At 30.1% G+C, this 13,467-nt stretch overlaps 1 protein-coding gene across 1 annotated transcript in view; it reads right to left on the bottom strand.

The window, feature by feature from the left end:
• The window catches only part of LOC107454682 (neurotrimin), a 196,623-nt gene that overhangs the window by 36,918 nt on the left and 146,238 nt on the right, over positions 1 to 13,467 (bottom strand). Inside the window, exon 4 of the mRNA XM_016071956.4 lies at positions 2,817 to 2,972. Within this exon, the coding sequence (XP_015927442.1) occupies positions 2,817 to 2,972 (156 nt within the window). The remainder of the gene's footprint in view (positions 1 to 2,816; positions 2,973 to 13,467) is intronic.

The raw sequence follows: 13,467 nt of genomic DNA, 5'->3' as shown, positions 1-13,467 counted from the left end.
CGTGATTTATCAGTCATCGTTGGAACAAGGGTTACTCGTTTAAAGGAAGTAGAAGTTTGAATCTACTACGTTTGGTGCATCAATATGCTTCATTCTGAAGCTTGAGATCATGCAAACATTCTGCATTGTCTTGCGTGTCCTCTGAAACCATTCTTTGTGATCGGTTGAGGTTTGGTTGGTTAATAGGTGAAGGGATGCGAGGTACAAACTTCTCGTAGCCCTCCTATTTTTTCAAAACATAATTTTAAATTTTCACTCTTAGACCCGATTTACCGACCTTATCAATAGCATATCTGATTTGGAAATCAGAGATTGTAATGCATCTACTGAATTCGATACCCCTGTTAATGTTTGCCTTTCCTCCTTTTATCTGCCATTTCTGACATTTAATCTTACCTTACCGTAAATACAGCTTGCATTGTTTGAAGCAGGCATTGCATCCAAAATGACTTACTAACATCAGTTTGTAGCTGAGTCGCAGCTAATTATCACATCTGACATAATAGTTCAGACTATCCACGTTTATGGTCCCCTTATTCTGATCCAGGGAGCAATTTTCTTGATTTTGGTAAAGATAAAGCAAAGTAGTAAGACTTCATAGCTTGCTTCTGCGACTTGTTGCCTTAACACGTCAGATGCTTGTTCCGAAATTACTCCAAATAATGCACTGACTATATAGTGATTCTTTGTTTCGTTGATTTTGATGCCGGAGTTAAAGAATTGAGTCGCTAACTATGAGAACCTATGAGATGGTTTGTCCAGACAATATATGGGTGGCTTCACAGTCACACTTGAAAGTTTTTCTTTATTGGATTCTTCTGGAATCGGCATACCTGATAAAGGTAATGGTTACCCAATATCTTAAATAGAAAGTTTTTTGAGAAAAAGGCGCAACTAAAGCTGCTATCAATCAGCAGCAATTGTCATATTCTGTGGGTAAAAAAATATCAGAAACTTTAAGAATCTGTTAAAATAAATCTATTTGACATGTTAAACATTTGAGTTACCACTTGAGATGTGTAGGTTAATTCATGCATTGTACTATACTTCTGCTAATTATGAGTACTCGTAAGCGATAACTTATTTTAAGAAGTTTAAGTGTATTACAAAAATCTATAATCGTACATTCATCAAAAATACAACTAGAGAAACTTATCGAGACAACTTGCGAGAGATACTAGACAGCTAATTACGCACAGTATATCCTGCTAGTTGGGTTGCCTGGGTTGCTGAAAAGTTTAAGCTACGTTGAAAGAAATGCCCAGGTTCAGATATTTTATTGTTTCTTAAGTATTGAAACAAAATATCATAGTCTTATGAAGTAAAATTGATTGGATGGAGGCGTGATAATCTACACTTAAAGCAAGTGTGTAAGTAAGTGTAAAGTAATTTCATAAGTGTACCCCATTTTTCAGAATGCCGCAGATCTAGAATGGAATTGGGAACCGAATGGGGAAATGCTTACTCCACGCCAAGTGTCCTACGGCATTGAACATATGAAAAATTCCTTGAAAGAAGCTCCAGAAGGAAAAGTGAAATAAACTCCAGAGTTTTGCGTGTTCGGTGATCAGGGGATTTAGATTTTTTTACTTTAATTATTTATTACCTAATAAATAATTCATTATAGTCATTTAACAAAATATCACTAAATGATAAATGTAGGTAGCGAAGTTATATAAAACGCAACAAAACTAGTGATAAATTACATAGTTAAAACTAAATTCAAATAAAAATTATTTTATTAAATTGCTGATTATTATTTTCATGACATATTACTGTAATTACGATAGGCTAACTCTGAAACACTCAAAACTATTGCCCCTCGACGCACTACTTGAGGTTGGAATACTATCAGAGTGAAGAGGTCGAGCTTAATGTCAATAAAAAAATTTTTAAGTATAAGTGCACTTGCTTTTTATTTTTTTAATACTACATAGATTGCTAGCGACATTTCTATTCTAAAAAAATCTATTCATTTTATCCTTTTCATTTTTACCAGTAGAACAAAATATTCTAAACTTTAACTAAATTGCAAGCACTGTTCTGAAAAACTCAAATTTGCCATAAAAAGAAAGGTTTCTATTTAAGATTTTGGAATCATCACCCCCTATTTTATACTCAGGATGTGTAATTTGTGGGTGGACATTGGTATTACTGATTGCATCTCTTGAAAATATTTCATTTATGTGTTTGAAAATGTTTCTCAAGATAATTGACAGTATAATTAAAGTTGCATAATGATTGGTCTTAGAATAAGCAGTCCTGTAACATCCCGTTATATGTCGGGTTGTCCCATGGAGGTTAAATTTTTAAAATTTCGTGACCGACTGTATGATTGTTGCGATTTGATCAGCACTGCACATAAACAGAGTTTACATCCCAGGCACACTGATACTAAGTTATTTAAAGGTGAGTAGGCTTTAAGTTGCCATTAAGTTTTTAACTCAAAACCTCCGAAATGACAGCTTTGTGCCTTTAACGAAGCTGTTTAGGTTAGAATGGATTTAATATGGGATTCAAAATGTAGGTGTAATGTTACCTGCAATAGAAATTCCTTTGTTGTTTCAAAAATAGCGTTATTACTTTGTAACATAATAATAAGAACAAAATGTGTTTTAAACAATGTTTAATACTCTGAAACAAGCTCGCAAAAAATAAGTAATTAATTATCATTATTTGTTTTTTTAATTTTATTAAATCGGTGGTACTTAAGTGTTATTCACACTTCCCCAAAGCAGAATATAAATTATATATTTCTATTATATTTGAAGTGATATTTTAGACGCGTTCAAGTATTTATGATAAAACCTTTGTACCTTTTTTCCGTCCTATAGTTATTTCTTGACCATCTTCCCTTCGCCAAGTAGTTTCCGGATCTGGCGAGCCCTTGGCGACGCACCGGAGGTTCACGTCGTTTCCTTCGCGAACTTCGGTGTCAGAGCTCGTCTCTTCTTCTTCGATGTGAGGAGGAACTACAAGGAAAAAGAATAAAAAAAAGTCAAAAAGGAGAAGGAAGGTATTAGGAAAGAAAAGCAACAGGAGAAAAGAAAAAAAAAATACTACATGGTCTGTCAGACACCGATGGTATTTATTTCCCAGCTCCTTCAAGAGACCGGACATGGATTCGTTTCCGAGGTCAAGGGATTAGATTTTCTTTTCCTTCCTTTTTGCTGCTGTGAGAGACGTTTTGATATGACCAATACGGAACAAATAAAATGGTAATGCTCTGTCTTTTATTTTCTGCGTCATTACTTGGTTTTGCTGAGATTATTTCTCACCATTGAGAATTATGTCCTGTACATTTAGTCAGCGGAAATCCAAAAGTTATAATAAAAATTATAAAATAATGTCTATCTCTTATTGAATTTATATACAATTCTGACAAACGTAGAAACATTGTGTTTTAATCTTTATTTAGCAATAAAACCATCGTATTATAAAATCACTTGGACGTACATTTTAATTTGATTACATAACATTTAATTGTCACTGCTGTATAGCATAGTTTCCAAAAGTTAAATGAAACTTTACGAAATAATTTGTTTTGCTTTTTAATTGAAAATAAATACAATGCTGTCAAAACTTCATTTTTATATATTTATATCATTACCTAAGCATAACATAAAATAATTGCTGAGGTAGGGATTATATTTTAAACCTTTCTTTGGAGTATACCTTTAAATAGAGGAAAATTCAGTGTCGTTATAAAAATTTACAAACTTGCCTAAAGAGTTTTTTTCTAGAAGTCGAGAATTTAGATTGAGCTTTTAGATATATTTCCCTTGACGATAAACCAGTTTTCGCCTCTTTATTCAATCGGAAATTTTGTTTTTTGATAAGTTACAGACTTGATCAAACATTCGTTCGAATAAATTTATGCGCAATGTTTTCAAAATTATTAAAATGCATGTTTTTATTCAATTATGTACATCTAATTCTAAGAATTCACTAGGGAAAGATATTATTTCAGTTATTATTTTTCCGATTAGCCAAAGTTTTAGTTTTCATTAACTTATTTTAATAAGTGACAGGCTTGATACTTCCCTCTCAATAAATTAATGTATTATTGTTGTTAGGCTTAGGTTTTTAAAGTTTTGTTTTGATATAACGAGGTGATTGTATAATTAAATATATATCACAATTAAAAATTAAACCTTAAATTAACTAATTAGTTTCTTTATTTTATTCTGTTGCTTAGCGTTTAATCAGTGACACCCCATCCTTTGTGGAGCTAAGTTCTGTTTGAATCTATAAGTTTGTGGATTTAATTCCATTTGATTCATATATTGCTCTCAAAAAACGAGACTTCACTTAAGGACTGCTTAAAATGAATTCCTATACCAATTAGGAATTGTGCTAATGAAACACAGCTTAAAAACAGAAGAAGACAATTTATGAATTGATTTAAATGTCAAATTATTTGAGGCCGTTCTATATATTTCCACCTTAGATCTAATTTTAAGGGTCATAATGATGCATAGAAACCTATATTGTGTAACCGTAACTCGCAGAAAACGTTTTGTCATATTGGTCAAAACTCAGGCACAAGTGACAGCTCGAACAAGTAAACTTTCGCATCTGTGAACAATCGTATGTATTAAGAAGGCAACACCTAGCAGTATTTCCCAACACCGTTCCAACCATACGTCGTTCACTTACAGAGAAACGCGTGTGTGTTGTCACAAAAATGAAACATACATACTAGTGTATCTTCTGACCATTCCCTTTATATAAAGATAGATTAGGTTTTGAAGGGTTTTCTTGGCACAAGTGGTGACGTATTTGATTAAATTAGTTCACAAAGCCTGTCATAATTAATGAATTAATATATTGATGAATTTAATGTAGGTCACAATGTAAAATTGAAAATAATTTAGGGCATAATTATATCTCTCAAAATATTGTTGCTAGCAATATTTTTCTTACACACATAACATTATAATTTTGGATGCTTGTGCGAGCCCTGGATTAGCATCTTTTAGAATCAGTATAACCTTACTTTTGGGCTTGTATCAATCTTACCTTAAATAACCGTTACCAGGCATAAGTTGAATTTCACCATTCCGAAAAACAATTAAGCACATCAATGATTTTCTGCTTTTAAAGTTCTAGCAATTTTTAAATAGAAATTGCTTTGGAACTTGATTAAAAAGAAAAAAAAGGGGGCAGACAACAGTTTCTATCCAAATCAAGTCTTTTTTTTGTGAAAATGGATCTTCAAGAATGCTGATTTATGTTTCAAAAAGCATTACGATGGTCACAAATTTTTCATGATAATCTGTGGTTTGAGTATATCATATTAACACGCCATCTAATATCTTATTACTGACTTTTAAAAGCAAATTGAGCAAAGAGTTTTGAATGCTTCGACCCCTTCACCCACATGCGTAAGTAACTTGAAACTTAAACAATTTCAAGATCCAGCTGGTACAGTATTTTCAGTAAATTGTATTAAACTTTAGTAATTTAGATTTTTTTAAAACTAAGTTTAAATTTAACAGCATTCAAAAGACATAAATCAATTTTTTTGCATAATTATTATTTGAAAAAAAAATATGTTTATTTGTATTTATTTATAATTATATGTTTCGATATTTTTTATACTTCATTTACATTTGTACGGATTCACTTTTTAAAAGACACAAAATATTAAAAATACAGATCTTGAAAAACACAAATAAAATCAATAAAACGATAAAAAGTAACGCGATTATTCAAAAAGAAAAAAAGTAACATTGATTTGACACCAAAAAAAATATTTCGAAAACAAAGCGAATTTAACTGGTCTTCAAGTTAAATATGCAATACTCAAAACAAATATGTACATATTTGTCCCTAAAAACCACATATGCTAGTTATTAAAGTATCAACCTTCTCGTGCTTTAAGTAACTAAAAGACAACCTTATTATAAATATTACTTCAGTCCAAAAAAGAAATAAAAAATACTTTTTTGCACCAAAGCTAAAACTTAGTTGACTGAAATCATCACTGTTGTTTCTTTAATAGTCGTATTGACTTGTTTGAAAATTAAATCACGTGGGAATACGTATCAAATCTTACATTTAAAAAATATATACGACAGTACAAAATTCTCGCTTTACCATTTGTATCTTCAGGGTTTACTGTTGTTTCTCTCCCCGCACAAAGTGCATAAGCAGATTTCATTTTAGAAAATAACGAAGAGCATAATATGTGCGATTTTATGAAATAAAGCACATGTTTCTTACGCTAATGCAAAATAAAAGCCTCTTTTATTTAATAAAGAAAGGGATAACGCAGAAAACAGAAAGAAAGTATTTCTCAGTATCTATTTTGTTTAAGAAATAATAATAATAATAATAAAACTTTTCTCGATATTAGTGCCTTCAGGCTTACCATAACGATGATAAGATAAAACAATTGGTATGGAGTGAAAAATTCAATTTGATAAGAAATTTCGGTTCCGGGCTTCTGCGTTTACATAATGTTACCTTTTTCACTAGAAAAATATTGTAAAAATGCTAAAAGTGACTCCCTTTTTTCCTTGAAGGTAACGTTATTTTATTAAAATCAATTTAGGTAAGTAATGTACACATTTTTGACAGATCGAAACACATAAAATATGTTTAATTTTTTCGGAATATTTTACTCTTGTTTTCGTTACACGTGTTTTATTTGTTTCCCCTTAAGAGACCATCGCAAAACTAATGCCATTTTTAAATTGTTGGAAAATAATTCGATCTTATTATAATAATAGTTAAGCTTTTATTAATGACTGAATAATTATATTGGCAAGTTTCCCAGTAACAACTAATTTATACCGAGATAACGTTAGTTGCGAATTTGTGCTAGTTGTATCTTGCAAAATTATTAAGATAATAGAGAAATTTTTATTTACTAGCTGCTGCAAGCAGCTTTTAAATAACGGAAGTACATTGATTTCATTGATGACTTTGGACTTCAAGAGATTTCCTCGAAATCTCTTGAAGTTCGCTGTGTAAAAAGTTTTAGTAATAGATCAGTATCTTTATGGCAGCCATTTGAATCCCACATACCTACATGAGTATAAGCTCGGGATATTTCAGCATAGTAGGCAGCAGAAATATAGAAATATTTAAATTATTTCAATCTCTGCAGCAATGAAATCTAGAAAGCTCAATTCAATTCTCCGCTGTACTTCTTCCTGTACTTGCTGTAATTCAATTGTTCGCTGTACTTGCTGTACTTCTTCCTAACATACCTCTCGAGCTATAGCTTGAGTATCGTATAATGTGTGGGGAATGAGTTGTTATCGACTATGTAAACCTTCATCTATGAAAAGGTACTCCGACATAGAGTCGAGTTAACCTGTCTTATATACTAGTGAATTGTAGTAGTAATTTTGTAGTGGTAGATACGCTACAGAACTCCCCCACTAGAATTATATCTGTGATAGAATTCGATGAACGATTACCACTAGTTGATTCATTGCTGTTTTGCGAGAAGCCGGGAGAGCTGTATTAAAATCACCGTATTTTTTGAGTGCTGAATGTGAGAGGTGTATTAACTTTACGATCGTAGTCGCTCCTCTGTTGCCGTTAGCAGTCAAGTAATGACAAGTATGCAAGCCGACGTTGTGCGTGATCGAGCTGAGACTGAGTAGCAACAGTGCGAGGAGGTGGATAAAGTCGCAGTCACAAGTAGCAAGTCAACTGTTCAATGTGGATCATCCATCGAAGTAGGCGTTACTGTCTAGGTAGGCGTGTTCATATTGAAGTGGGCGTTACTGCCAAGGTAGGCGTGTTCATATCGAAGTGGGCGTTACTGCCTAGGTAGGCGTGTTCACATCACGTCCGGGTCACCAATGTGAGGAGAGGAGTATTAGACCATGTCAACCGTCATCTATGAAAAGGTACCCCGACATAGAGTCGAGTTAACATGTCTTAAATACTAGTGAATTGTAGTTGTAATTTTGTAGTGGTAGATACGCTGCAAATGTATGTGCTATTTCTCAAAAAAAATTTCACCAATAATTGACATGACAGTATGCTGCACAATAGCACTGTTTACGTTTAAAATTTCTGTATACATTTTAGAAAGGATAGTAAATAAACATAAATAATTAGCTCGTGGCTAAGTTTTTATTTCTATTAAATCGCAGAACTACTCTTAATCAATACATAACGCATAAAAAATTCTTCAATTCAAATTAAACTATAACTTAAGACTATCTAACAAAACGAATATAAATAAATGCTTAACTCTAATTAAATTATTACGTAAGCCTTACAAAATTCTAAACAAATACTTAACATATAACTAATTATCTGCTACGAATATTTTGACTAAAATTATAACTCAATCCTAAGAAAATCAATTATTGTCCTAAGAAAATTAATTATTATGCATGACTATAGTGTTATCAATTTAGATCGTTTGCCATCGTTTAGATATGTATTCATATTCTCTTTTTAAAATTATTCAGTTATTTAGAAAGATTATTATTTTTTGTATCATTAGTTACAACAAAATAATAGGTTACAAAATTAATAATTCCTTTTTTCGTTTTAGTCCAGACAGTAAAGCCTTTTTAATTTTATTGAAAAACGTAGCTGTTTAAATTTTTTATTTTATTCTCTTATTATTTTTAATTCCGTAACTACTAGATTGGTAAATTCATAAAGTGGTCAAAGTAATTTCAATTATTGATAAAATTGAATAAACTGCGCTTGCACTATTTAGGAAGCAATGGTAATCTACTTGGCTCGGTGATCAAGTAAGTTGAAAATAGCTAGTGGTTGACGCCTCGATCAGTAGAAAGTTCTTTTTGTCGACTTAAAAGTTGTTTGTAGAGGTCATGAAATATCTTCATCCAGCACAGAGCTTTTCTCAAATTTTCAATAAGATAAGCATATTAAAAAGTTGTCAACATTTTGATTCAAATTAATTCCTCTTTGGAGATAAAATTTGCTAAAATTGTTCAGTTAATGAATGGAACGGGTTATGTCATCAGATATAGAGCCCCAGTTAAAATCAAAACATTTTACATAGTTGGAAAGTAGTTGAAATTACTAAGTAGTTGATAGAATATAAGTCCTCTTTCGTGATTGAACTTGATTAGTCTGTCATTTAATGAATGGAACGTGTTATGTCATTTGATGCAGAACCCCAGTTAAAATCAAAGCACTTTACCTTGTTGGAAAGAAATGGAAATTACGAATGACAATTATGATTTTTTGATCATAATTTCTATTTGGAATTGGCTACAAGTTCTGTTGGCTACAAATTCTATTTGAAAATTTATGAAAAGAAATGAAGCATGTATTTTATTACGGTAAGGAATTTCTGCTAAAATTCCCCAACTTAGTTACTTAATGTTGAGAAATATCATTACTGATAAATCTTATTGAAAAAAGGCAATGCAATTTTGCTCATACATGAACAAAAAGGATCTAACAAAACAAAAACAAAAGGGTCTAATTAAAGTTAAGTAAGGTTTCTTATTGTAAAAGTTGTTTATCATATTCATGTAATTGTTATTTTTGCTTTTGTTTTTGCTTACGTGATGATAGCAAAATTTATTATTGTATTTATGAAATGTCTAGGTTTGCAACAAAGAAATGCAATATATTGAAATTTTAACTATTTATTCAATATATAAACTTGAAAGCCGCTTCTTACGTAATATCTGTTAGATGTTCTTATTTCCGTGAAAAAAATTTTATTATTTCAGATTCAACTTTTCAATAACTTGGAGAAAAAAAAATTTTAACCTCATGCATCTTCAAGATCATAAACACGTAGTCAATAATTTAAATGCAATTCAAAAATAAAATGAAAATAAAAACAAAAAAAACCTAAAATTATTATTATGAAGAAAATTTAAATCTATCAAACGTCTGTTATTTAAGGAAATACCACTAATTTAAATAAAAGAAATAATAATTATTATTTTTTTGATTCTGAAATTGAAAATTCGAGTAGTCTATTAAACTAGTTTCTTAACAAGAACATTTCTTCAAAGACAGAGAAAACTAAGAAAATGACTGAGTTTGTAAATTGAAATTAGTTAAGAAAATATCTTAAATAAAAATATATTCCCTTCAATAATTTCTTGGACAGAGAATTTTCTTAATTATTCAATAACGTTACGTTATTTGTTCTCCTAAACAAAGAAGATGGGACTCACCTATGACATATATTTCACAAGTTAATTTTACCGTCTCATTTTTATATAGTTCAAAAACTAACAATTGTTAAGCCCCGGAAATCTCATCACTCAAAACTTCTCATAAACTAATGTATATTCATGAAGCGACGAAATCCCATTTGTCTCTGTTTACACAGGGTTTCATACGTTAAAACGCTTTTGGTTCCAGCAATTCTGGTAATTCTCTTCAAAGTAAAAAAGAGAAAATGAAGTGAAAAAATTCTATCTTGTGCCGAAGATTTATTTTATGTTAAAGCACTTTTTTTTCTTCCGGAAAAAAGGATCATATTTCACATCTACGAACATGGTAGTAGTAACTTAAGGATTGGATTTGGCAGAATTCATCACAATGCGTAAATATAAGGGTATTTAATAAGTCAATTAAGTATGAACGTAATTAGGAACTTTTTTTATTCAAGTTCTTTCTGACTGACCTAGTTGTTTGCTTTTATTAAAAATTAGATACATTTTTCATGCAATTTTAGCCAAATTAAAAGGAACCTATATGAATTATTTCTTAGTTAATTAAGTTAACGAGACATACTGCTACCTAAAACAAAGTGCGACCACTAAAGCTAATGATTAATTAGTTGTATGGTTATAAAGAAAATTTCTAATGAAGAAAGATTAAAAACCGCGAATGAATATGTTTTGTAAAAGCAATCACATATTATAATTTACATACTAATTATGTTCTTTCGATTCCTCTATAGATTAAGAAACATAATTTCCCTCATTTCAGGATGAAAAGATAAGCACGAAAAGAAAGAAATTAAAGCCTAAGTTAATTAGTCATTTAAAAATTAATTAATGAGAAAGCCGGAAGTATGATTATAAATTAAGCCTTTATTTTTAACAAAGCGTTTTTAGGTAATATTTCTTCAATTAAAAAAAAGTTTTAAATCTTAAAAATAGGAAAAAAAATTCCGAATTTTTTTCTTGTTATTGAACTTTTATTTTTCTTTATTTCGCTTATTTATTTTTTTGGATTCTATCATTCGAAAGGATTGGCTTACATTTTTTACTCTCTCTCCTGGGATTTGCTAAAGTGATCAATTTGTTAAATTTTTTTATACATATTTAAAAGAATTAAGTTGCTCATATTTTTAGAGCATATACAATTTCAATGTACAATTTCTCACTTTAAAACATAAGTTTTCCAACATTTGAAATTTTTTGATAATAGCATATATTTATTTACTGATAAAAAATCAAACAGTAATATAGGTGTAAAATAAAAATAAAAAATAATGTTACTGCAACTATAAAATATTTTATCTTAATTTTTAAAAAATAACACCGAAATACATACAAAAAAATTATAATGATTTCTGGGAACTGGGAAAAAAACTATTACAAAATGTAAATTACAGGAAACAATTATACTTTAATAATGACTACGGTATTGTGTAAATGACTGCATATTTAAAGAGGTATCAGGTTAGATTTGGCTATTAATGCAGAAAAAATTATATTTATAAATTATAGTTAAAAATTATAGTTTTTAATCAAAAACGACCTGCTCTTAATTTAGTCATAATTGCTCACAATTCCATATTTAAACAAATCGGCATTGAATGGGCAACTAAAAACTAATTAAAAGAAAGGACCATTTGTTACAGGTCATCAAATGTTCTTAATATTTTTTTAAAATTCGTTTTACCACGTTAAGCAATACTACGTATGAATGAAGTCAGAATTTGCAAGAATATTAAAGTTCATGCTAGGCACGATAATTCACATTTTTGACTTTTTTTTATCATCTAGGTATTCTATAATTAAATTAAGCTATCTGGTCAATTTATTCTTATAAACCACAGTGAAGAATAACGGCTACTTCAGAAATAACCGGAAGCCCTAGTATGTGTTTCGGAAGCTGTGGAGCAAGGTTTGACTTCAGCCTCACAGATCATTCTTATCCCTCCCCCTAAGTCTCGTTTTTCGCCTCTCTAGTTTCGTTTTCGCTTTTCTTTTATTGCACGTACCGCATCTTTTCTTTTGGATCGCAGCCAAGGAAGGAAGAAAAACTTAAAACAAGTTGAAAAGAATGAGATGAGTCTTTTTTGACGTATTATTTCCACCTTTTACCTCCGATGATGATGATGATGACGTTGTCGGAATCATAAACAACGTCTCAGACGTAATTTTTAGTTTTTGTTTCGTGTGGCACATTGTTAAACAATAAAAATGCCAGGTGTCTTTCTGGAAAGATTTTCTATGAGTTAACTATACATCTGCTGCTTCTGAAATTTTTTTCTCCAATTTCTGCCAACAGCATTAGGTATAAAACAACTTCATATTTAACAAAACAACAATACATTATATTATGCATATAACAATTTTATTAAGCAGTAATATTATGGTAAATTTTCAGATTTAAGATCTAAAAATTAAAATGGCAGTTGAAGAAAAATGTGGGTATAATCAGAATTTCTTTACCTATGAAAAATCTGTTTTTTTAGCAAAGATATATTTTGCGCGTAAAGAAGAAAAACTTCCCTAATCTTTTATCAAGAGGAATGTTTCCTAAAACATAATAAATATTTACTTCCCTTTTGGTGCTGAAACTGTAATATTGAAAAGCTAATATTAAAGGATATTTTGGTTTTTAATTTTGGCGCAACGCAATACAATTTTTTTTCTCTTCATAACTTTGCTTCTTTTAATAATTTACACTAATGTGATATTAAACAGGTCATGTTGAATTATACTTTAACAGTAAATACATTATTTTATTAATATTTTTAGCGAATTCTATAGTTATATTTTTCTTTTTTGTCCTCACTGAACATTGGGGTATAAAGTGAGGTAAAAATCTACAAGAATATTTGCAAAATTTACCATATTTCTGGCTCTATAGAAACACCAAAAAGCTCGTTAATTTTTATCGAACTAGTTTAGCATTGATTTTATTTTAAATTAACAATTAACTATTTCGTTTTATAATATGTGGTAAATTTTGGTAGTTGTGCTAATTTTATCATGACACCTTAGGGCATGGCATATAAATATTTATTTGATTAAACTCACTTTTCAGCTTTGTGTTTTTTACTAAATTTGTGGAAATAGAGAACTTCAAATTTGAAATGCGAAATTTCTGATAAATCGTTGATATATTGACTGAATACTTTCCAAATGAATGATTTAAATACAGTATATTTAGTTTTTCTTTTTACTCAGAATTATGTATTTTTTTCTAGAAATGTCATTCTTATACAGTACGGTATTTTACCAGACATATTGCTCCATAAATGATAACCTATCTCCTAAATTTCTTAGTATACAGTGCGTATGCTAG

Source organism: Parasteatoda tepidariorum, chromosome 8, assembly GCF_982258835.1.
Source record: "Parasteatoda tepidariorum strain Cologne lab strain chromosome 8, Ptep-v5.0, whole genome shotgun sequence".
Lineage (NCBI taxonomy): Eukaryota > Metazoa > Arthropoda > Arachnida > Araneae > Theridiidae > Parasteatoda > Parasteatoda tepidariorum.
Note: the sequence above shows the minus strand (reverse complement) of the source record. Positions and strands in the feature narration are given on the sequence as shown.